This window comes from Lissotriton helveticus, chromosome 4_1 (genome assembly GCF_964261635.1).
Source record: "Lissotriton helveticus chromosome 4_1, aLisHel1.1, whole genome shotgun sequence".
Taxonomy (NCBI): Eukaryota; Metazoa; Chordata; class Amphibia; order Caudata; family Salamandridae; genus Lissotriton; species Lissotriton helveticus.
Genome location: NC_136063.1, coordinates 1,584,519,736 through 1,584,545,711, shown reverse-complemented (window position 1 = coordinate 1,584,545,711; position 25,976 = coordinate 1,584,519,736). Strand labels below are relative to the sequence as shown.

Below are 25,976 nucleotides of genomic sequence, written 5' to 3'. Positions count from 1 at the left end.
TTCCTGTTCCCTCTCTCCCAGCTCACTGTTATTCTACTCCTCTTTTCTTTCTCCACTGGCAATGCAAAAGGTCTCGCATTACTAGAGTTTGAGCTATTGGCATTGCTAAATAATGCAACACCAATAGCTCAAACTTTAATAATGCGAGACCTATTGCATTTCAAATGCCTGTTGACTCTATTTTTGCGACTTTTTGTCGACGTCTTTTTGAGTCGTTATGACTCATGGTGCACAGGGATGTTTATTCGGCGGACTGGCTTCAAACCTTGTGACTGCTGTCACAACCTGATGTCTGTGAAGGCTTCCCGGGAGCCTGGGCAATGCCTGCCCAACTTCGTATCTTTTCTGAAGCTCTCCATTCTATTTTTGGGCAACTTGACTCCGCTGGCACGCTTTCGGGGCCCACGACTCAGCTAGGGGCTCCAGGCTCCGGACGCCCCTCCGACGCCGGTTGTGTCCCCAGCTGATGTCGATCCCGGCCTCCCCCTCAATGTGAACGCTGGGCCAACGTCGCCCGGTGCCGACCGGTACTTTTCTACCCCTGTGGCGACCAGAGGAGGGTGAGGAGGACTGGGAGGGGTCTATGGACCCTACGGCAGACCATTTGGAAGAACCAGACTGGAGAGAAGAGTTGGGTGAGGCCAGTGGTCTGGACACTTCCCCAGACCTTGGCATGCGTTCTCCCCCTACCGTGGCTATGGAGGAGGGTGCGTCATACGCAGTGGTGCTGCATAGTGCAGCTGAGGCCTAAAACCTCGAGCTTCCTACAGTGGTGGTTAGGTCTAACCTCCTGATCAAGGTGCTTCAACTGGCAGCAGCATCTTCGGAGCCCCTGCTGCCGTTCAATGAGGCCCCTACGGGCATCCTTTTGGGCACTTGGTGCAAGCCCAACACAGGGGCTCCTGTGGACAGGATGATTGCCCGACACTACTGCCCGGCCGACCCCATTTTCCTTTTCCACCACTCTACCCCGGAGAGCTTGGTTGTCCAAGCCTCGACTTCCAAGGGGGCATTTCCTACCACACCACCTGATAGGGAATCCAAGAAGCTTGACCACTTTGGGAAGATGTTTTCCCCCTCCAGCTTAGGACTGTGGTTGGTGAACACCGCATTTCTCTTGGGACATTGCTCTCACTCTGTGTGGGACTCGGTGGCGCTGGGGCTGCCCCAATGTCCGTAGGAGGCCCGCGCTGTCCTCTCCCGTGCAGTGGCCGAAGGGAGAGACACAGCATAGTTTGCCATCTGATGTGGACTGGACACCGCCGTATCTCGCTGGGCAGGACGATTTCTATGAGAGTAGCCCTTGGACGCTACGCCTGGCTGAGGTCCACTGGATTTTCGGGCACTATCCAAGCTACTCTTATGGACAAGCCCTTTGATAGCTGTTGCCTGTTCGGCGACAAAGCAGACAACGAGCTCGAATGCTTTAAGCACTCTGGGCCCACGGCCAGATCCTTGGGCCTCGCTTCCACCTATTGCCCTGCGCAGTCTGCTTTTCGCCACTTTCGTGGCTACGGAAGTGGTGCCCTGCCACGTTCCACCCAAAGCCACAGGCCTGCGCAAGCTTTCCATCCTCTGTGCAGGCCGTGGACGTGGCGCAGGCTGGGAATGTGGGACCCACCGTCGTGGGTGTGGAAGCCAGCGGACAGGCCAGTCCATCAGCGCCCCCTCTGCAGCAGCCTCTACGCCCTCCTAGTCTGAGTTTTCAGTGCCACCAATCACCAGTGGGTGGCAGGATTTGCCAGCACCTCCCTCACTGGTGCAACATCTCTTCAAACAGGTGAGTCCTACTCCCTCCCTTTCGAGACTACCCCTCCATCCATACCACCTCAGTTCCATTGCATGTCGGAGGATCACCTGGCCCTTCTCCAACAGGAAGTTACGGCCCTCTTGGCCAAGGGAGCCATCGAACGAGTTCCTGCCCGAGAAGTAGGTTGTGATTCCTATTCCCACTGCTTTCTGGTGCTCAAGAAGGACAAAGGCCTGTGTCCTATCTTGGATCTCAACCACTTTCTCCAGAAGAAGTTCAAGATGTTGACATTGGCTCAGGTCCTGTCTGCCCTCGACCCTGGAGACTGGATGTTAGCGTTGGACTTGCAGGACGCTTATTTTCACATCCCCGTCCTGCCAGCCCACAGGCGTTACCTACGGGCCACGAGCATTTTCAGTTCACGGTGCTCCCCGTTGACCTTACCAGCGCCCCTCGGGTGTTCACTAAAGTGATGGCGGTGGCTGCAGCTCATCTGCGCAGATCAGGGGTTCCAGTCTTCCCCTATCTCGACAACTGGCTGTTAAGGGCATGCTAGCCCTAGGCTGTGGTCTTCCACCTCCAGACTACGGACGACCTCCTGCATTTGCTGGGGTTCGCAATCAACATGCCGAAGTCACACCTGATCCCCTCCCAGAAGCTCCTTTTCATCGGTGAGGTTCTGGACACAGCGCAGTTTCTGGCTTATTCTCCCGAGCAGCGAGTCTGGTATATTCGGAATATGATTCTGATCTTTCATCCTCTATCCCGGGTTTCCATCAGAATGGCCCTGCGGCTACTGTGCCTCATGGCCTCCTGCATCCTGCTGGTGGACTATGCCAGGTGGCATATGCCAGCTCTGCCATGGCACCTGAAGTTAGTGGGCACAGCATCAGGGGAATCTTTTTGATTGCGTCCAGATCTCGGAGGGCACTGCACACAAATTGCAGTGGTGGCTAACTAACCAGTATTGGGTCACCAGCAGATCCCTGTCTCTTCCCCAACCAGAGTTCACAGTGGCGACCGTTGAATCGCTTCTGGGGTCGGGTGGGCACATGAGAGAGGCGGAGTTCAGAGGCCTCTGGTCTCTGGCAGAGTCTGGGCTCTACATCAACCTTCTGGAGCTTTGGGCGATCCGTCTTGCACTGAAGGCATTCCTTCCTTCTGTCAAGGGGAGAGTAGTGCAGGTGTTCACCGACAACACCACCGCTATGTGGTACTGCAACAAACCGTGCGGGTGAGGTTGTGGACCCTATGTCAGGAGGCACTTCTTCTCTGGAAGTGGCTGGAACGTCCGGGCATGTCCTTGGTGGTTCAACACCTGGCAGGTTCTCTGAACGCCAGGGCGCACAAACTCAGCCGCTGGTGCAATGATGGATTACGAATGGCGCCTTCACTCGGAGATGGTGCAAGGTCTCTTTCAGAGGTGGGGAGTGTGAGAAGTAGGCCTGATATGCAGTGCTCACTATTCTAGTGATCACTATGTATCAGTCCAAACAACCCTTATTGATGATTGGTTGTAAGTCAACCTTATAGACCAGCTATCCTAGTAGCATGGATACGAGCAGTCTAAGGCTAAGACTCTAGAGGGCGTGTTAAGCCAGCTGTTTTACCATCACATTACCCCTTGAACACCAAGTGAAAGGACACCACACAAGTTGTTATCAAAAATAAAGTATATTTATTTATAACAAGACTACCCTGGCTCTTTATGAGACAGGGAGCTAAGCACACAACAAAACTCTTACGAAAATACTAAAAGTCGCACAATTTACACAAATGCCCGAGGGGCACGAAAAACCATATACACAAGAAGTGGAATGCGAACTTACTAGCAGGTAAGTAATACTTTTCTAGACTGTAGAAACGCTAGGCCTACAATGCTGAACCCTTGGATTAGAAGCAGGAGGCCTAGGGACGCCGTGTGCAGAGTGGGAACTCTCACGCGTAATGCGGGAACAAGTCTATGGATACTAGCAATCACAAAGTTACTGTTCTCGGGCGAACCCGACTAGGTGGGTCGAAAACGGGAGTGGATCCGAACACTTAGGGTGTTGGACTATGCTGGAGCACCGGAGTACTCAGTTTACCTAGCCCAGGGGCTGCGGCTGCATAGGATTCAAGTTGCGTCGGAAACCCTCGTTGAAGATCCAGGAGCCTGAAGAAAGAAGTTGCTGGCAGGCGGCCAGTGAAGAATTTCGTGGTGATCCAAGCCTGGATCAGGGAAGAAGAAAACCTGTAAGCAGAGGGGACCAAGTTCTGAATCACTAGCCAGTGATTTAGGTGGGCACCAGGATGGCACCGGACGAAGTCACCTCGACCAGGTGAGTGGGCGCTGCTGGGCTCTGCAGTCTCTCGGACCAGGAGGCGTTGTCGGCGACCAGGATGGAGGTGCGAGCTGTCCCACGAAGGTCTCTGCTGTCGACGTCGCTGGACCCAGGATTGGGGCAACAAGTCTTGGCAAATGCAAGCCCACGCGGTGGACTTAAAATGGAGTCTGGAGTGGTCCAGGGTGCTCCTCTTTTGGAGGGGAGCAAGGGCTAGTCTGGAGCAACCAGACCAGCGGTGTTTGTTGTCGTGAAGCGTCGTGAGAGGGCCACTAGCCAACGGGCAAGTGACCTGGACAACGCGGTGAGCAGCAAAGAGCAGAAGGGCCCCACGCAGATCTCGTGGATGCAGGGGGGCTGAACTTCGGTGCTGGAGCTGCTCAGGGTCGGGGCTTCTCTTACCCCAAAGCACTCAGTCGAGGGTCGCTCGGTGGTCGTGCTGGACAAGCGTCGTGCAGTCTTTAAAGATGGCCGGTCCCTCGAGGTCTCGTCACACCCACGGATCACAGCTGGGCTGATGATGCAGGTTGAGGTCAGAGGTGCCAGGGAAGCCGGTTCTCGTCGTGCTGGGCAGTCTTGATCCGGAGGAGAGACTTACAGCAGACCGCGATGCTTGGTTGGTGCTTGCTGCTGCAGGGTGACTACTCCTTAGTCACAAGGGAGAAATCTTGAGAAGAGTCTTGAGGTCCTTTCGTGGAAAGTTGGTTCAGGATTCAAAGATGATCTGATTTGGAAGGGGGCCAGTTCCTACCTTTATCCTGCAAAAAGGGGCTGGCACGTGACTAAGTCCTGCCCTATGGGTGGGACTAGGAGGGGGTGGTTACACCCCTCTCCTTTGGCGGGCTTTCCCCAGATCAGGGGCTGGAGTGCCCCTGGAACCGGTTCCAGCCGGCCTATGCACAGTGAGCACCGGGGTGCCACTTGCAGTCACCTTCCTCTAAAGCCCTGCCTACCTAGGATACACAAAATCCTGTCTGGGACGGTGCTGGCACCGCCCCTGGCAGGAAACCCTTTGTCCTTGCCTCCTGTGCTGGGAGGACTCCCAGCAGCAGGAGTGCAGACTTGTGTCTCGGTGGCAGCATCCATCTTGTGGAGCTGAGGCTATGTCTGACTTTAACCGGGGTTACAGGTTACATACATGTCGTGTCCCTCTAGAAGGGTGGAATGCTAACCCCGTCGCCAGAATTGGCGAGGGGTTAGTATTCCAATTCGTATGACACCTTACTCGACATGTTTTGATAATGTTATACCAAAGTTAGCATATGACCGCGAGGTACCTAATGCACTTAAGAGTATATGGTATAGCGTTATCATGGAACAGCTATTAGGACTTGGTTCCGCAAGCTGCAAACGGGCTCAGCTCATGCCAGAGCACCATTTCACATTATTCCATGCACTCTGCCTTCAGGATTGTTAAGGCCTGCCATAGGAGTGACTGATAGGAATATATGTGTCCATTTTAGGTTTAGATATAGGAATACTATATCTAAAGCAAAGGGTGATTACACCACCTTGCCCCAGCTGTCAAGCAGCCAGTTGTGTCTGATTTAGTTAGTCAACCCAGGGGTGGCATAATGCATGCTGCAGCCCCTGGGAGCCTTCTGGGTACACCTCAGCCCTGGGTACAGGGACTTGGAGAGGGCCCAGTGCCAATTCAGTACCTGAGTACAATTTGGAATAGAGAGAACAGCTAGGCTGTGGGTCTGATTAGCAGGCCCACAGCCAGGGAAAGTCGTAAACCAGTGAAGCAAAAAGCAAAAATCTGGGTGATCATAGGATTGCAGACCCTACTCTCCTACAGGGAGAGCCTTTGTTAAGTCTATTCGCCACCAAAGAGAACGCACCATGTCAGCAGTTATGCGCGTTAGAATTTCCAAGGCGGCACTCGCTCGGCGATACTTTTCATCACAAGTGGAGTTGCGGTGTTCTATTCGCCTTGCTGCCTATACCACTACTACCCAGAGTGCTGAAGATCAAGCGCGACCGGGCCCAAGTTATTCTTGTGGCTCCAGACTGGGCACGAAGTCTTGTATCCCGAGCTCTTGCACATGGCCATCGATTCCTCGATCAGACTACCCCTTCGGGAGGATCTTCTGTTGCAGCAGCAGGGGATAGTCTTCCACCCAAACCTGTCCAGCCTCCACCTCCTTGCGTGGAGATTGAGCGGCAACAGTTGACAGCTTTTGACCTTCCTCCCGAAGTCAGTAAAGTCATCTTGAAAGCCAGGCGTCCCTCCACCATAACTGTATATGCCTGTAGATGGAACAAGTTTGTGGCATGGTGCACAGCAATGGCTGTGGATCCCCTTTCTGCCCCCCTCTGTGAGGTTCTCCTCTTCATTCTTTCTTTGGCCCAGCAGGGCTCTGCTCTGGGCACTCTTAAAGGCTATATTTTGACCATTTTGACCTTTCTTCGGCTTCCTGACCAGCCTTCTCTTTTCAAGTCCCCCCCCATTGTTAATCGCTTCCTTAAGGGCATTACTCACTTGTATCCACCAATTCCTTTCGGAATGCCTCAGTGGGACTTGAAGCCTGACCTATCTTATGTGCGCTCCCTTCGAGCTGCTACATAACTGTTCTCTCAGACTTGTGACACTTAAAACAGCCTTTCTGGTCGCCATCACCTCTGTTCGCCCCTGATGTGTTTAAATACCATGTCAGGGCTGGAATTCTCAACCCCAGAGTTGATAAAAAAATATATACCAGCTCCAAATGATCCAGCTTATATCCATGCACAGCTCCCTCTAGATTCTCTGGTAGTGTCAAATGCCCGTAAACTGGCAAATTCCCAAACAGGTGATGCCCCTCCTCTGGATAAAGAATCTAAATTATTGGACGCATCTGGTAAACGGGTTGCGTCACAGACATCAAATTTCTGGTGCATTGCAAATGCCCAAGCTTTGTTGGCCAGGTATGATAGGGCGCATTATGATGAGCTTGAGACACTCATGCAACATCTTCCAGAACAATATATGTCTAAAGCTAATGACCTCATACAAGAGGGAAAACTATTTACAAACACCTCTATCAAATGTGCTCTTGATGCAGCGGACACAGCATCTCATGCCGTTAACACAAGTGCTTTACAGTGCAGGCACGCATGGCTACGCATATCTGGTTTTAAACAAGAGGTACAGTTTCAAATTCTTAATCAACCTTTTGATCAAGAACACTTGTTTGGACCTACGGTAGAGACATCTTGAAGAAGATGAAGAAAGACACTGAAACCGCTAAATCCATGGTGGCCTTACAGTCACCAACAACTAGAGGCTCCTTTCGTCACCCCTTTTATAGGGGTGCCTCCAAGACCATTGGAACAGACAACACTTCTTCCTACAAAAGCCCCACTCAAACATCCTATAACAGAGGATATTTTAGAGGGGGATACAGAGGAAATAAAAACAAAGGAAGAGGCCACGGTAATAACACCTGCACCTCCCCTTGCACAAAACAGTGACTTCCCTCCACTCCCCCCAGGCCATTCCACTCCGGTCGGGGGAAGACTCCCACAGTTCCTACCTGTCTGGAATTTCATCACCACAGATAGGTGGGTGACACAAATTATCCTGTATGGTTACTGCCTGGAACTCACCTCTACTCCTCCACACTTTCCACAGAACATCTCACGCTTTTAAAACAAGAGATTCTCTCTCTTGCAAAAGCCCACAATATAACCGGTTCCCATACACCATCAAGGCACAGGGGTTTACTCCCTTTACTTCCTCGTCCAAAAAAAGGACGGTACTCTCAGGCCAATATTAGACCTCAGACCGTTAAACCTGGACATACAATCCGACTACTTTCACATGGTCACTCTCCAACAGGTCCTCCCATTGCTCCAACAAGGGTATTTCCTTGCCACTCTAAATCTCAAGGACGCCTACTTTCACATTCCTATTCACCCTGCTCACAAGAAATATCTATGGTTTGTAGTGGACGGTCAGCACTACCTGTTCACAGTGCTCCCATTCGGAGTGGCTACAGCACCCAGATTCTTCACAAAATGTCTTGCAGTAGTAGCAGCTCACTGGCGAAGACAACACATTCATGTGTTTTCTTACCTCGACGACTGGTTCATAAAAGCCAAGTCATGCAGCGATTGTGTGCACCACACACACAAAACGATCCAGCTGCTGCACAACTTAGGATTCACAATAAACCTCCCCAAATCACATCTTCAACCATCCCCCACCCAACAGTATCTAGGCATCACCATAGATACTTCAAAAGCCCTTGCATACCCCAACCCAGCTAGGATAGCCAGCATGCAAGCTCTCTTAACAAAATTTCAACCTCAACACTTACTACCAGCTCTATCGAGTGTTTATGCAACTAATGGGGATGATGGCCTCTTGCATTTTAATTGTACCTTATGCAAGACTCCAAATGCGTACATTAGAAGAATGTTTAGCACATCAGTGGAACCAGGCTCAAGGTCAGCTTACAGATCTGGTGTTGGTAGACAGCCGCACACATCGCTCTCTGCAGTGGTGGAACACACAAAACCTTTCCAAAGGACGGCAATTCCTAGATCCGGTTCCACAGATAGTGCTAACAGCTGCCCCATCGCACACCAGCTGGGGAGCTCATCTCTTTAGCCGTACCATTCAGGGGTATGTGGACCCATCAACAGACACAGCTTTACATCCATCACCTTGATTTACTGGCGATATTTCGAGCATTAAAAGCATTCCAAATACATCTCGTACACAAAGCTGTCCTCATCCGTATGGACAATATGACAGCAATGTACTATATACAACAAGCATTTGCAATGCAATAGGTCTCGCGTTTTCGAAACTTGACCTAATGGTATTGTAAATGACAATGCATGTTACTATTGCAGGTTTTTTAAACACGTAAATGAAAGGCATTCTCATTTGCAATGCCAATAGCTCAAAATCTCGCAATTGCGAGACCTATTGCATTGCAAATGCTTGTTTTAAGTTACTGGTGGGCAGGGCAAAAGTCCTAAACAAGCATTCGCAAAGTTAATAACGTGGCACTCTCCTTATAAAAGCACAACCTAATTAGTACTTGTTGTCTCCGCCATTCAAAGTGATCTCATTTGTGCAAAGAGATTCGTGACACAGAGTTAAAGTGATATGCCGAGGATCACACAATTTAGGCAAGTGATCACAGCAGGATTCTAACACACTGGTATAATACACAATTCAGCCACTAGATTAGGATTTGTTTATTTATCCCACCAAGCGGGACTATACAAAGAGCCTGAAGAGATAAACATCTAATTTTATTTGCGCAGATAAAGTGACTGTGGAGTAGACACTACAGGATACGCAGAAGTTACAAAAGATATGCAAGTTTGAAAAAGTTAATTATTTGAAAGAAATCGACATAAAGACTTTCTGTGCTAATGAAAACCCCACTCTGGCGATGCTTGGCCGTTAAATATTAAGCAGCAGAGTCCTGCCGCTGACACGCTTCAAGCTCCCTGCTGTTAGCAGGGTGAGGTCACGGCCAGGCCTCCCCTTTAAGAGGCAGCAGAGCTTCTGGGATGTGTTTGTTTTGGGTCTGAGGACGGAAAGTGGAGAGATGTGGTTTCGCCTGCGCCTTTAAGGCTTGTCACATGTGCTCTGGTTCAGCAGGTTTGGAGCCAAGGGGAAAGGAAGCAGGAATTGGAACAGGGAAGAGCGAGGCGCCGCGAGAGGCGAGGTAAGGGCAGGATAAGGGGAGAGAGAGTCAGTGCACTCTGCTTAGTCTGCACGAGAGGGGCTAGTGCTTCAGATCTACTCTAGATCTGTAAATGCCCCTGTGAGGTATTAACAGGGATTATTGGCACAGTTAGACATTCTCACTGTGCTCGTATAGTGTGGTGTAGAAACGCTGTAGGCACGTAGCCGGTGAGTGGGGCGGGTGGGGCTTAGTTGTAGGGGGGGTGTGCGCGCATGTGTGTATGCAGTGTGTGTGTGCCTGTGTGCATGCGTGAGTGTGGCTGTGTGTGTATGTGTTAGTCACTTGCTGAGAATGTGGGATAGGAGATGTGCACGGTGCCGGGCTGGGCGTTCGCGCCCACGAGATGAAATTTCCGAGGGCTTGCTCGTGCACATCCCCTGCAAGCCGACAGCAATAGGTCTTTCGCTGGACAGCGAGACCTAAAAACAGGGGGGGACATGCTCTACAGCTTTCACGCCTAGTGCAAAGCATATGGAGATGGGCCATTCCTCAAAATATATACCTCTTAGCAGAACATCTTCCAGGGGAACACAATCAGATTGTGGATCGACTCAGTCGTCCAAAAAACAGATCCATGAATGGGAACTTCATCCGCGAGTTCTTAATCTGTTTTTGCAAATGTGGGGCCTCCCAGGCATAGATCTGTTCGCCACACATTTAAACACAAAATGCCCAAGCTTTGCCCCCAGTTATCCACACCCATTGTCCAAAGGCAATGCGATATGGATGAACTGGTCAGGCAGACTTGCGTACGCTTTTCCACCTCTCCTGGTCATTCCATTACTGGTGCGCAAGCTCAAACAGCAGTCTCTCACAATGATCCTAGTTGCTCCGACTTGGGCCCGGCAACCATGATTCATAACCCTGCTGGAACTCTCAGTAGTTCCGCATCAAAAGCTGAACCGTTCCCCAAAGCTACTCACGCAGAACCATGGAGAGATGAGGCATTCAGATCCAGCTGAATGGAACCTAGCGATCTGGCTCCTGAAGTATTAGAGTTTGGTTACCTCAATCTCCCGCCAAATTGTATGAACGTAATTAAAGAGGCTAGACGTCCTACCACTAGAGCATGCTACGCAGCTAAATGGGAAAGATTTGTCATCTACTGCAATAACACAATCAGTCTACTAGATGCTTAAATTCAAAACATTATTTGTTACCCCCTGCATCTACAAAAATGTAATCTGGCATTCACATCTATACGATTACATCTTGCTGCCATAGCTGCTTACCTACAGAACAGACATTTGTCATTGTTAGGGTACCTGCCATTAAAGCATTCATGGAAGGCTTTAAAAGAATAATTCCTCCCAGAGTTCCACCCTCTCCAGCGTGGAATCTAAACATTGTCCTTACCAGGCTCATGGGTCCCCCATTTGAACCTTTACATAAATGTGTGCTGCAATTTCTCACATGGAAACTAGCTTTCCTTGTGGCGATCACATCTCTCAGAAGAGTTAGTGAACTCCAGGCATTAACCATACAAGAACCATTTTTACAAATGCATCGCAACAAAGTGGTTCTTAGGACAAACCCTAAATTCTTACCAAAAGTCGTTTCTGCTTTCCACCTTAACCAGTCTGTTGAACCACCAGTCTTTTTTACTCAACCTGACTCCGTAGCAGAACACGCTCTTCATACGTTTGACGTCAAAAGAGCTATCCTTTATTACATTGAAAGGACAAAAACTTTCAGGAAAAAGAAATAACTTTTTGTAGCTTTCTCACCACCATATAAAGGCAATCCTATATCAAAAGCTGGAATTTCCAGGTGAATCGTTAAATGCGTCCAGATATGCTACCAAAAGCAAAGCGTACATTATCCATTCCCCCTAGAGCGCATTCCACACTCAAACTAGGGGCTTCTATGGCATGCTTAGGAAACATTCCCATAGATGACATTTATAAAGCAGCAACATGGTCAACACTGCACACTTTCACAAAAAACTATTGTGTAGATGTGCAGGCAAAACAACAAGCTAGTGTGGCCAGGCTGTACTAAAGACACTTTTTCAAACTACTGCAAGAGATACAGGTGGCCACCGCTAGGGAGAGTTAGCCGGGTCTGGTGTCTCAGTGGACTAATGCTTCCATTGCAGGGGCCTGTGTTCGACCTCATGGTCACAGGTTCAAATCCCGGCAGGTCCACTCAGCCTTTTATTCATCTGAGGTCGATAAAATGAGTACCATTGAGTTGGGTAACAATGAACATCTGTTATTCAGCGCCAAGAGACCTCTGGGTGAACGTGCGCTTTACAAATACACGTGTTATGTTACTGCTGTAGAGTCTATGCACATGTATATATTGTGCAGCTCATATGCCTCGAACAGAAAATGCTACTTACCAGTATGCATCTGTTCTTGGCATGTAGAGCTGCAGAATTATATATGCCGACCCGCCTCCGGGTACCTTTATCTGTTGCAGTGCTACCTTACTTAGATACAGCGACATCTCTTTCTCACAAACTCCTTTATCACCCTTTATGGTTAAAAACAATCTGAGGATGGAGTCTATGCCAATGGGCACTATCGTCCTAAGGAGGAGTCACCTATCTCGTGACTACAAATAACTTTTTTCAATACAAAAACAAAGGCCAAACATCCGAGCCCAACACCAGAAGGGCGATCTAGGCACAAGTATGTAATTCTGCAGCACTACATGCCAAGAACAGATGCATACTGGTAAGTAGCATTTTCCTTCCTGGCTGTTCATCCGGACAAAGTTGTCCTTTGCACTAGGCCTTCTTTCCTCACAAAAGTGGTTACCTCTTTCCACATAGGACAGGCCATCACTTTGCCCACCTTCTTCCCGCCCCGGCATCCTTCTAAAGAGGCTCCACCGTCTGGATCCAAAACGTGTGCTTTCCTTCTATCTGGATCGCACAAAACAATTGCGGGTGGATGACCAGCTCTTTGTTGGCTATGTGGGCACCAAGAAAGGTTGGGCCGTGCAAAAGCGAACCATCTCCTGAAGGGTCGTTCTTTACATCAAAATCTGCTATTCCTTAGCGAAAAAGGAACCTCCAGTGGGATACGCGTCCATTCTCCAGGGCCACGGCAGCCACTACTGCTTTGGGATGTTGGGGTCCCCCTTCATGACATCTGCCAGGCAGCTATGTGGGCTTCCTTGCACACATTTACTAAACATTGCTGCCTGGACAGCCAAGTCCGGAGAGACTGCTTCTGTGGCTGTTCTGTTCTCCAGGACTTCCTGGTGTGAACTTGGTTTGCAGACCCATCTCTGGGGTATTGTAAGAGACATAGATTAGTTATGGATTCCTCACTGCCCCGCCCATCCTCCCCGTTCTGCGAACTGACTTCTACTGTAAGTAACTTCCCTTCAGGGCCATAGTTTTGTGCACCAGTGGTCAGTGTCTTGCATAGCTCTGTTCTTCTGCTGTGGAATGTTGAGTAAAGAACTGCCGTCAGCACCCAGGGGCAGCGTCTAAGTAGATACTGCGCCATCATTCCGGTGACCACGATGCCAACGACAAACGCGGAGTCGACCGACACCACCTACCAACATTCAGGGGTACTGCTAAAGAAAAATACTCGGGATCCAGTCTGACGCCTGGGGGTAATTCTAAGGTGAGGAATCTATAACTAATCTTTGTCTCTTACAGATATATCGTTACCGAAGTTCTTTACGTCTTAGTTTTCAGCATTTCTTTTCACTATATCTTAGGAAATCATTTTTGTCCTTTGGTTGAGCAAAATACGGGTGTAATATGAACATATTTTTCCTAGTTTAACTTAATACTTTTCCTTCCAAGCAGTGCATAGCCCTTTGAGGTTGTTGAATTGTACTGTTGGTAAAGACAAAAAAAAGATAACTAACTCTAAAATGTGTGATGGATATATCCCGATTATTACAAGCTATAGGTGAGTATAGGTACCGTACCAATAACTTTACTAAGGGAGAAAGATTTAATGTTATAAGCTTTAATACTTTGTTCATTTACAAGGCTCCTTATACCTTAAGTTCTAGCACAGCAGTGATAAACCAGGTCCTTCTTGATCAGCATTTCTTAAACTTTTGAATTCTGTGGATCCCCACTGAAACACTTCTGGAATCCAGAAACCCCAGCCTAAGCTACTATGATTTGAACCTCATAACAATACACTAAAATACAGAAACAAGCATATATTAGTCAAATATGCAAATTATAAAATACTTTAATTCACAAACAAATAGTAATTATCATTTTAAGAGGAAAGTTTGAGATTTCACAACCTGGGTTCATTTCTAAAAGGAAGAACGTGGTGCTAGACTCTAGCATATTGCCTTTTTTTTCTTGAATGCTTGCTCTTTGTCATGTATCCGTACTGCAAATGGTGCCACTACTTTCTCATACTAGATTTTGCTGTACTTTTGCTGCTGTCTCAAGTCAACCTAAAGGTGCCAACCTAATTTTTACCATTGAATTTCAAATCACTTCACATTCACAGGGCGATTCTAAAATTAAAGATTTTCCTTTATGTATATGCACTTTAATCTGATAATATTAGTCTAAGGCAGCAATTCTTATCACGTGGTCCACCTACTCAGAGGGTCCATGACTTTGTGGAATGATAAATAATATAAGTAGATTAATAAAGTATATACACATCAAAATAAAATGTAAGATCAAAAATAGTAACAGATGCAGCAAATGTGAAGATAGTGTGAAGCACTAGTATACCCCAGCACAAAGAAAAGCTGTGTCTCTTAGGAACATAAAAGATAAAGCAATGTATGAGAACCTGGTATATCACTTAGTCTTTTAAAAATAGAAGCACACTTTGAAAGGCTCCAACTTTCCCATTGAAATTAAACTTTCCATTGTGTGTGGATCATCGAAAAATTGTGTATTTGTTTGATGTAGATTTGTATTTCTAAAGTTTGAGGTACTTTTGGGAGTTTCACGTCATAGAAATTGTTTGGGTGGGATCAGCAACTTCACGAAAGTCAAAAGTTAAGAACCACTAGTCTGAAGAGTTGAAGACCTCTGAGGTTGTGCCCTTGAACCTCCGGTTAAGGACTGCTTTCTAGGCTATTGAGTGCTGCCTCTTCGCATTTGTATTGATGTTTAACAGTAAGTCCAGTTCGCTGTTTAAAAAAAAAAAAATCTTTCATACTTGCCATCACCAGACCATAGAGGTTACGTTTCATTGTTTTTTGTTAGAACTTTAGGATTTTTTGAGACCAGTGAGGTCAATATTTTTTCCACAATTGGATGTGCTGGTTTGGTGGTATTTCAACTTTGAGTAGAAATGACATAACCGCAAATGCACTGTCCTGACATCTGTTACACATTGCTATTTTTTCCATCTTTCAGCCTCCCGCTGTGGCAAGATTGCCACGAATTATGGAGTAAGAAGCGTCGAAGACAGAAGCAAATGGGACTGTGTGATGATGCAGTAGCAGCAAAAGTTCCCAGAAAAGATTTCTCTCTAGGTACGGACGACAGCAGAAACAACACACCTCAAGGGGTACAAACCTCTTCGCAACTCAAAACTCAGGGAAATTCTAGTGCAGGACTAGGTGAGTATGTATTTTACCTTTGGAGTAAAAGTTTTTCTCTTGATGAAATATTTACAGTATGCACATTTATCATACATTAAATGTACAATAAACATTTTAGGTTCAGTTCACTAGTATCATTATCATTCATTTTAATTAGCTTTTAAAAACGCCGAGAGTGGAGACTGGGCATCACTAAAAATGCAGTTTTAAGCCTTACCTTGACAATGCATGCACTCCAACTTTTGCATTCGATCAGTGGGCTTGTAGCCCGCCCTTTGCTTACCAGTGGTTAAGTTTAATGTCACTCTAGTGTGCTTACTACTCATTAGACAGCTGCCGTAGGCTTCCTTCCTATTAGGTTGTCGTAGCTTGCTCCGAACCCTCCCCGCCTCGTAGCTTGCCCCCCCACCCTCCCCCCTCCTCGTAGCTTGCCCCCCCACCCTCCCCCCTCCTCGTAGCTTGCCCCCTCCCCCTCCTCGTAGCTTGCCTCCCCCTCCTCGTAGCTTGCCCCCCCCACCTCCCCCACCTCGTAGCTTGCCCCCCACCCTCCCCCACCTCGTAGCTTGCCTCCCCGCCTCGTAGCTTGCCCCCCACCCTCCCCGCCTCGTAGCTTGCCCCCCATCCTCCCCCGCCTCGTAGCTTGCCCCCCAACCCCCCCGCCTCGTAGCTTGCCCCCCACCCTCCCCCGCCTCGTAGCTTACCCTCCCCCGCCTCGTAGCTTGCCCCCCACCCTCCCCGCCTCGTAGCTTGCCCCCCCACCCTCCCCGCCTCGTAGCTTGCCCCCCCACCCTCCCCCGCCTCGTAGCTTGCCCCCCCACCCTCCCCCGCCTCGTAGCTTGCCCCCCCACCCTCCCCCACCTCGTAGCTTGCCCCCCACCCTCCCCCACCTCGTAGCTTGCCCCCCACCCTCCCCCGCCTCGTAGCTTGCCCCCCCACCCTCCCCCGCCTCGTAGCTTGCCCCCCCACCCTCCCCCGCCTCGTAGCTTGCCCCCCACCCTCCCCCACCTCGTAGCTTGCCCCCCACCCTCCCCCACCTCGTAGCTTGCCCCCCCACCCTCCCCCGCCTCGTAGCTTGCCCCCCCACCCTCCCCCGCCTCGTAGCTTGCCCCCCCACCCTCCCCCGCCTCGTAGCTTGCCCCCCACCCTCCCTCGCCTCGTAGCTTGCCCCCACCCTCCCCGCCTCGTAGCTTGCTCCCCCGCCTCGTAGCTTGTCCCCCCACCCTCCCTCGCCTCGTAGCTTGCCCCCCCACCCTCCCCGCCTCGTAGCTTGCCCCCCCACCCTCCCCGCCTCGTAGCTTGCCCCCCACCCTCCCCCGCCTCGTAGCTTGCCCCCCCACCCTCCCCCGCCTCGTAGCTTGCCCCCCCTACCCTCCCCCGCCTCGTAGCTTGCCCCCCCTACCCTCCCCCGCCTCGTAGCTTGCCCCCCCTACCCTCCCCCGCCTCGTAGCTTGCCCCCCCACCCTCCCCCGCCTCGTAGCTTGCCCCCCCACCCTCCCCCGCCTCGTAGCTTGCCCCCCCACCCTCCCCCGCCTCGTAGCTTGCCCCCCCACCCTCCCCCGCCTCGTAGCTTGCCCCCCCACCCTCCCCTGCCTCGTAGCTTGCCCCCCCACCCTCCCCTGCCTCGTAGCTTGCCCCCCCCACCCTCCCCTGCCTCGTAGCTTGCCCCCCCCACCCTCCCCTGCCTCGTAGCTTGCCCCCCCACCCTCCCCCGCCTCGTAGCTTGCCCCCCCACCCTCCCCCGCCTCGTAGCTTGCCCCCCCACCCTCCCCCGCCTCGTAGCTTGCCCCCCACCCTCCCCCGCCTCGTAGCTTGCTCCCCCGCCTCGTAGCTTGCCCCCCCCACCCTCCCCCGCCTCATAGCTTGCCCCCCCACCCTCCCCCGCCTCATAGCTTGCCCCCCCACCCTCCCCCGCCTCGTAGCTTGTCCCCCCACCCTCCCCCGCCTCGTAGCTTGCGTCCCAAATAAAAAAAGCAGTTGAAAGATCACACTAAGCAGAGATGTGGAGCCACGATTTTGATAACTTTTGATCCCTTTGAGCTGGAACATTTTTGCTGACATTTGCCAATTGTAGGAGAGTGGGGTCTGCAATCCTATGGTCACCCCAGATTTTTGCTTATTGCTTCACTGGTTTACGACTTTCCCTGGCTGTGGGCCTGCTAATCAGACCCACAGCCTAGCTGTTCTCTCTCTAAATTGACAACCATGTACTTTAGGTGCATTTACCAATTGGTACTGGGCCACCTTATCAGTCCCTGTACAGTATACCTTAGGTATCCAGGGCAAAGGTGTACCCAGGGCCTACCAGGGGCTGAAGCATGTATTATGCCACCCCTGGCTGGCCATCTAAAACTGACACAACTGGCTGCACGACAGCTGGGGAAAGGTGGTGTAATCACCCTTTGCTCTAGATATAGTATACCTATATCTAACCCTAAAATGGACACATATCCTCCTATCAGTCACTCCTATGGCAGGCCTTAACAATCCTGAAGGCAGAGTGCTTGGAATTATGTGAGATGGTGCTCTGGCATGAGCTGAGCCCGTTTGCAGCTTGCGGAACCAAGTCCTAATAGCTGTTCCATGATAACGCTATACCATATACTCTTAAGTGCATTATCAACCTTGCGGTTAAATGCTAACTCTGGTATAACATTATCAAAACATGTCGAGTAAGGTGTCATACGATTTGGAATACTACCCCCTCGCCAATTCTGGCGACGGGGGTAGCATTCCACCCTTCTAGAGGGACACGACATGTATGTAACTGTGAACCCTGGTTAAAGTTAACTCGAGCCTTGGCATCACAAAATGGATGCTGCCACCACAGACACAAGTCTGACCTCCTGCTGCTGGGAGTCCTTCCAGCGAGGGCGGCTTGGACAAAGGGTTTCCTGCCTTGGGAGGTGCTAGCACCACCCCAGACAGGGTTTTGTGTATTGGGTAGGATAGGCCTGAAAGGAATGAGACATGCCTGGGGCACACAAGGTGCCCTGTGCATACACCGGTTCAAACCAGTTGCTGGGGCATCCCTGCCCCAGCTCTGGCGGGAAACCGGACAAAGCATAGGGGGTTTAACCACCCCCCTTCCTGGTCCCACCCAGGGGAGGGACCTAGTCAGTAGTGCAGCCCCCTTTAGCAGGATAAAGGTAGGAGCTGGTCCCATTCCAAATTAGATTAATCCTGAACTACTCTACAAGAAGAAACTCTGGACTTCGACGTTCTGCTCCACAGAAGACTGAAGAAAATCTCCCTTGTGGGCAAGGAGTGTCCACCCTGCAACTGCAGGCACCATCAAGCGTCCAGCGGCTTCACTTTGTCGTCTTCCCTCGAGGATCCAGACTTCAGAGCCCGACGAGACCCGGATTCCCAGACCTCTCCGACCTCTACCTACATCTACAGCAAAGCTGAGACCCGTGGGTGCGACGAGACACGTGGGACCAGCCATCTTGAACGAACCTGCACTTCGCTTCCAGCACGACTCCCGAGGTAAACTCGACCAAGTGCTTTGGGGACTGAGAAGCCCCAGCCCCGAGCAGCCCCTGCACCGAAGATCAGCCCTCCAGCATCCACGAGATCTGCGTGGGGCCCTTCTGCTTGTTTGCTGCTCGACGCGTTGTCTGGTCACTTGCCGGCTGGCTAGTGGCCTCTTAGACGACAAATCTTTGAATCTTTGCTGCTGGTCTGGTTGCTCCAGACTGGCCCTTGCTCCCTTCCAAAAGAGGGGCACCCCGGACTCTCCTAGTCCGCACCAGACGCTTTCTCCACTCACCGCGTGGGTTGCCTATGCCAAGGCCTGTTGACGCCGATTCCGGATCCAACACCGCCGACAGCCTGCATGGGACAGCTCGTGCCACCATCCTGGTCGTCGAAGACACCTCCTGGTCCACGTGGCTGCAGAGTCAAGCGTCCACACTTCACCTGATCGCGACGTCGACATCTGGTTCCTTCCTGGTTCCACCCCAGTCACTGGCTAGTGACTGTGAACATTGTCCCCTCTGCTTTCAGGTCTCCTTCTTCAACAATCCACACTTGGATTGCACCGGACATCCTCCTCCTGGTCGCCTGCAGCATCTTTTCTTTCAGGCTCCATTGACTTCAACACGAGAACCCGACACACTTTGCCACCTATGCACCCGCAGCCCGTGGGTGAGGTAACGAGAGCATTTCGGTGCTCAAGGGTAGTTTAACTGTCCTAGTGTCCAGTTCCACAGTCGTTTTAGTCGTACCTAGTCAGGATTGTCCGTACTCACCTCTAACTTGAACTGTACTGTCCATAGACGTTGTTACGCATCTCGCGTGTGAGTTCACACTCTGCACACGCGTCCCGTGGGCCTCCTATTACTTACCTAAGGTGAAGATAGCGTAGTCCTAGCGAACCTCCAGCCAGCTCCATTCCTTTCATCGACTCTCACATTCCACTTACTTAGTATATGGTTTGTCGTGCCTCTAAGGCACCATTGTAATTTTGTGCAACTTGTCGTATTTTTCTTAAGAGATTGTCATGTGCTTAGCCCTCTGACCTCATAAAGAGTTCAGAGGTGTTGTTATTAATAAATATACTGTTTATTTTCATAACAACCTGTGTGGTGTCCTTTCATCTGGTATTCAAGGGGTTATATTGTGGTAAAACAGCTGGCTTCACATGCCAAAAGAGTTTAGCCTAAGACTGCTTTGTCCATGCTACCATTAGGATAGCTGGTCTATAAGGTTGACTTACAACCAATCACCATAAGGGTTGTTTGGAATGATACAAGGTGGTCACTAGAACTAGTGAACATCATATATCAGGCCAACTTCTCACAGCAAATACAACAAATCCATAATTATGCGAAAAATTCTGCATCTGCATAATTCAAGTGGCCCTATATAAGACCCCCACCACCTATGCATACTTCAGATCGTAATCCAGCACGCACTGCTATAGCACCACTAGACACTATAAAAATGACACAATTATGCACTCTTGTTTCAAACACACAGCATCTATCCCAATATAAAGCATGCGCTGTCCTCCTAAGCAAACAGTCATAAAGCCTCTCACCACATGCGCGCGCCCGCACTCTCCTCCGAGATGCACAAGGGTGTACTCTTCGACTATGCATGCCTTCTTTCAGAGGCCTAAAAATGCCCACCCCATCATATGCACACGAATTCACTCTTCTCACAGACACTAATAGATGCAGTCAGAATAAACATACGCAAGCATTGTCCAACTTCCCACAGACATGCATCCCCTGTGTACACGCACCCATATGTAGCCCTCACTCACAACTTTTAGATAGGACACATAAATTTCCCCCAGCCAATCCATGCAACTGGTAGCCAAGTAAACTCTCTACAGCAGAATGTGGCACAAAATGAGCATCACAAACTAGGCAAATACCCTCTCAACACAAGAGCACACAGCCTGACCCTCCCCCGCCCCCCGGGTGAAAGTGTGCACTCTTCTTCTAAAATACAGGCCCACGCTCCTTCCGAACACACAACCATGCGCCCTGCATCCACACTCCGACAACTGCACCCTGCTGCACAAGCTCGTGTTTCCCACACAAGTGCACGTGCAGGGCCCCTCATTCCACGCAAACACACGCAATGCCGTCTCCACAGAAGCATGCACTGCCCCTTGCAAACCGTCCTGTCATTTGTCGTCCCACTTGCGCCTCTTCCCTCCTTCACGCCATCTGTTTCACGTGTACTTTTGCCAGTAAGTTCCTATGGACAGCCTACTCAGACAATGCACAGTGTTTCTTGATAAGACTCTTGGGTAAGCATGGAATACACCATTGCAATGGGGCGACATCTCACCCCAACCAATTGCTCTGCTTAATTATGCCTACATAGGCATCCTCTTCATAAACCTATTCCTTTTTGTTCCAACTTTATACTCATTAGTTTTACTCGTTATTCTTATTTTCAACATTGCTTAAATTCCACATGCGGAGTGAAAATGCAGTTTCCCAAGTTTCTGATGTTCCCACTGTGTCCATCCTGACCTCTTGTAGTGAAGGCAGGGCCCGCTTGTGCACATTGCTATGTTAGCATAGGCTTATTACAAGTTTAAACGCCATTTTACCTTTTTGCTGCTTTTGCACATGAAACTATATGTAACTGTTGTTGTAAGTTAGGCTGCGTGAATTACTTCACATGAGAATTGCTTGTTTTCAACGTCCCTAGACTTGCAGCTCGACCTTTGTCTGCACAGTGAGTGCTGAAGTCTCCAAGGTTGGTACAAAAGGGGGTGGTAATGGACGGAGCATCTGGACCAATCAAACACTCACACCCAGTCAAAAGATCTGGGTTTAATCCATCACCCTTCTTTAGCCCACTCTGCCACCCCAGTTTAGACATGGCTATATGCAAATCAGTCTGACCCTGTGCCTCATGGGAACAGTCCAGCCTGAACTGCCAAGCCATGCCTTCCCTGGACCGGAAACAAGCTTCCGAGGACCGGTTTCTGGCATTACAGCCGTCTTCAGCCCGGCTTGCTTGAATCCAGTGGCAAAGTGAGCAAGGGACTCACATCTGAGCATACCCTGCCACACTTATGGCGGCCAAAAGCGGTACAAAAGGGGGTGGTAATGGCAGTTCGGGCTGGACTGTTCCCATGAGGCACACGGTCAGACTGATTTGCATATAGCCATGTCTGAACTGGGGTGGCAGATTGGGCTAAAGAACGGTGATGGATTAAACCCAGATCTTTTGACTGGGTGTGAGTGTTTGATTGGTTCAGATGCTCCGTCCATCACCACCCCCTTTTGTACCGCTTTGGCCTCCATAAATGTGGCAGGGTATGCTCAGACGTGAGTCCCTTGCTCACTTTGCCACTGGATTCAAGCAAGCTGGGCTGAAGACGGCTGGAATGCCTGAAACCGGTCCTCGGAAGCTTGTTTCCGGTCCAGGGAAGGCATGGCTTGGCAGTTCGGGCTGGACTGTTCCCATGAGGCACAGGGTCAGACTGATTTGCATATAGCCATGTCTGAACTGGGGTGGCAGAGTGGGCTAAAGAACGGTGATGGATCAAACCCAGATCTTTTGACTGGGTGTGAGTGTTTGATTGGTTCAGATGCTCCGAAGTCTCCAGGGTTATCATAACGATGTTAGGTGTTGTTCGGGCTGATCGGCTCATGCTCTAGACACAACATGCACGCAGCTGCAGGTAACTGAAATTCTGGCGCCTTTAATATTGCACTGCATACATGATTTTAGGCACTTGGAGGAAATCCGTTACGCGAGAGCTTTTGCAGATCCTGATGTGATACACCTCTGTTATCTTGGAGGTATTGGGTCCCCTATTCAAGCCTAAGAGACCTTCTATATTTTATAAAACATAGTTCCTAGCTAGGGAGGGTGGCATACAAGGCACTATAGGACCTGTTTCCACTATCATTATAGTAGGATTTTTCCTTTTGTTTTATTGAATTCTAACAATGATGATCGCATTATTTTTAATCATATGACTGCTTATGTTAGCAAAAATACTGCATCTTAGAGCACGTCGTTAAAATAAACATTTTAAACTTTACGGTGTCTCTTTTTTTACCCATGTTGTGGACTGGTATGAGAGTAACAAACAAGAGTGTACTTGATTCCCACCATTCCTGAGAGTAACCTAAGTCTCATGTTCTGGGTTGTCTAATCATTGGTTACTTTGCTATAGGACGAAGAGCTAATGTGACACTGATGCTAGTTGGTTAGGGGTTCTAGGTACTGAGGTGTTTTTTGGTCCACCACAATTCACTGATGTCCTGGGTCACTCTTTGAAAGAACACGACTAGAGCATACTTCATTCAGTGGAGCGTTTATTCACTAAAAACCCAATGCATTTTGTGCATGAAAGCACCTATTCAGGGGTCACTACAATCAATGAAGAACAGTCATCAGTTAATACAGTAACTATCACTACACACATATTTTGCTTTATGCTAAAATATTTCAATACATTATGCCCAGTCCTTTTTTGTTTTTTTTGTTTTTTTAAAGAAACTCCTCCTTCTTTCCAAACCAGCAACAGCTTGCCCCTTGCGCTCAAAACGTGCCAATATCACAACCCTCACTCCCTCCTGATTCTATCGCTCACTCTCTTCATACTAGTACAGACCTCGTTTGTCCCTGCTTCCTAACAGTCTCAATGCAGTATATTTGAGCATTATTGAGTTAAGATGTACTGGGAAGAAGCTGATAAGGATGAGCGTATGGATCGATGGTGGGTCTAAGAACAAGGATGTGTTTATTGGAAGGTGTGGGAGGGCTACAAGAGATTGAAGGGTAGGTTACACAATGTTTGGTGTATATTTAGAAAAGGGTTTGTTAACAAGAGGGGACGGAGGAGAGCTGTTAAGCCAAATATACTGCATTGAGACTGTTAGGAAGCAGGGACAAACGAGGTCTGTACCAGTATGAAGGGTGAGAATCAGGAGGGAGGGGGGGGGGGTGATATTGGCACACTGAGCGTAAGAGACGAGCTGTTGCTGGTTTGGAAGAAAGGAGGGGTTTAGTGTAAAAAAAAAAACTGTTTGGGCATAATGTAGTGAAATGCTTGAGCATAAAGCAAAATGTGTGTAGTGATAGTTCTCCAGTATTAGGGGTGTCTTTCATAGATTCACATGCCTGAATCATTCCCCGTCGTCAGAGTGGGAGTCTCACGGTACATAAAAAAAGCAATAGAAATGCCATAATAACATAGGAAAAAACCAGTAATTCCCAACCAGGAAGTAAAGTAGCCAAAGCTACAGGAGAAAAAACTTCCACAATCATGACTATCCTAGTCATTTTGTATAGTCCAAACTACAGCCAATCAGGCGACAGCACCCACCAGAATGTTCTCCCCAGAGGCTCAGGCTCTCAAATTTTCTACCGCACGTCGTGTGAAAGGGAGGCTCCCTGAACTCTACTCAGTTTCTTCTCTTATTCCAGTTGGATTCTACTTTTCAAGAATGTCTTCTAAGAAATCTTTATTTAGAGCATGTGACTCTTGTGGTAAGCTCCGGCTTTTTAAAGAGGATCCCCACAAAAAGTGCATATATTGCCTTTATCCTGATCACCAGGTCAAGGACTGTAAAATTTGTAGAACCTTCCCTCAAAAGACCCTCAGGGACAGAGAAGGTCGCCTGCTTTTGTAGCTACAAAAGCTCAAGGATTCTGATAATCCTGTGTCTGAGGTAGGCAGTATTGCCTCTGGTTCTACTTCAGCCTCTAGGAAGAGGCCTGCGACTGAGGTGTTAACATCTCCGAGGCTAAGGTGGCTAGGAAACGTCTGCCATCCAAGGGGTCTGACAAGCCTTCTACTCTCAAGGCTACTCCCCCAGTCAAGTAGAAGGAGGGACCATCTGCAACCCCTAAAAAATCTTCCAAGAAATTGCCTCTGACTTCCGAAAAGAATTTACCTCCGATTCCACCACTGTCGTCGACGGCGCCATCTTCAACTCCTTCGTCGACGAGGATCTCCATCGACGCTATATCTACGTCGACGGTAACATTTTCATCTCCTAAGCCTTTATATGATCATGTCGACGGTGGCTTCTTCGCCTACTATGGTCTATGTTTCTGTCAGACCTCTCTCGTCGACGGCGCAGCTTTCATCTTCCGTCGTCGGCACATCGTCGTCGACTCCTTTGAAGAAAATCCCGTCGACGAGAGTGTCGACGACATCTTCGACGCCTTCTCTTCCGTCGATGAAGAAGCTACCGTTGGCGGGCTCGTCGACGAGTTCCACTCCGTCGACGACGATTCCATCGTCGACAAAAATAATTCCGTCGACGAAGATCATCCCGTCGACGAAGACCGTCCCGTTGACGAAGTCTGTTCCTTCGAAGAAGACCGTCCCGTCGACTAGGTCTGTTCCGTCGACGAGGTCTGTTCCGTCGACGAGGTCTGTTCCGTCGACGAGGTCTATATCGCCGACGACACCAACACCGTCGACTGACCCTTCATTGTCGACGACGACCTCGTCTAAAGCTAAATCCACTGCAACGAATCCTTCAGTGGAACCAAGGTCGACGCCGCAACTATCCTCTTGTACCGCTTTACAGGTCTGGTCACCTTATACGGTTTTCCTGACGCCCAAACAATCTTTGCTTCAGAGACGTGGGTCGACCGTGGAGCTCTCACCCCTGCATATTTCTCCACAAAGGATACCCCTACAGGTGCCTGATAAATTTCTGGATTCTGATCACAGTGAAGAAGACTCAGACATTGGGGAAACCTTTGGCACAGCTACTAGTCCGTCCGAGTTAAATATCCAGTATCAAGAGGACGAACATGATGATCAGCAGTCACCTGAACATATGCTGTCCCCTGTAACGGATGTCCCTGCCACGCAGGTGCCGATCGCATTGCTCACCAACCTCCAATACATGTTGGATGACTACTACAAAAGGTTCCCACCATCAGAATCTACAGGCTCGGTGCCTCCTACACCCGCTACGGAAGCACCTATACCAGACTTTCAACCAATAATGTCTCCTCCACCTCGGCCGTCCACTCAGCCTGAGGATCAACAGCTGTCAGATGAAGGAGACCAGAGAGGAAGGCGAAGTGGATGATATGTCGGAGTGGGATGAATATCAGGTGCAAACTCCCTCTCCATCACCTCAGGCTACCTCGGACTCACCACCAGTAGATGTGGGTGGTTTCCACCTCTTGATGGAACGGGCTACTAAGCGTTTCCATATTGATATGGAGCAAACGGAGCAAGAATGTTTT

General features: G+C 49.6%; 1 protein-coding gene across 2 annotated transcripts in view; it reads left to right on the top strand.

Annotated features, from left to right (window-relative positions):
* The window catches only part of CDK13 (cyclin dependent kinase 13), a 777,929-nt gene that overhangs the window by 659,652 nt on the left and 92,301 nt on the right, over nucleotides 1-25,976 (top strand). For both annotated transcript variants that reach the window (XM_078688204.1, XM_078688203.1), the window contains exon 14: nucleotides 15,088-15,293. In XM_078688204.1, coding sequence (XP_078544330.1) covers nucleotides 15,088-15,293 — 206 coding nt within the window. The remainder of the gene's footprint in view (nucleotides 1-15,087; nucleotides 15,294-25,976) is intronic.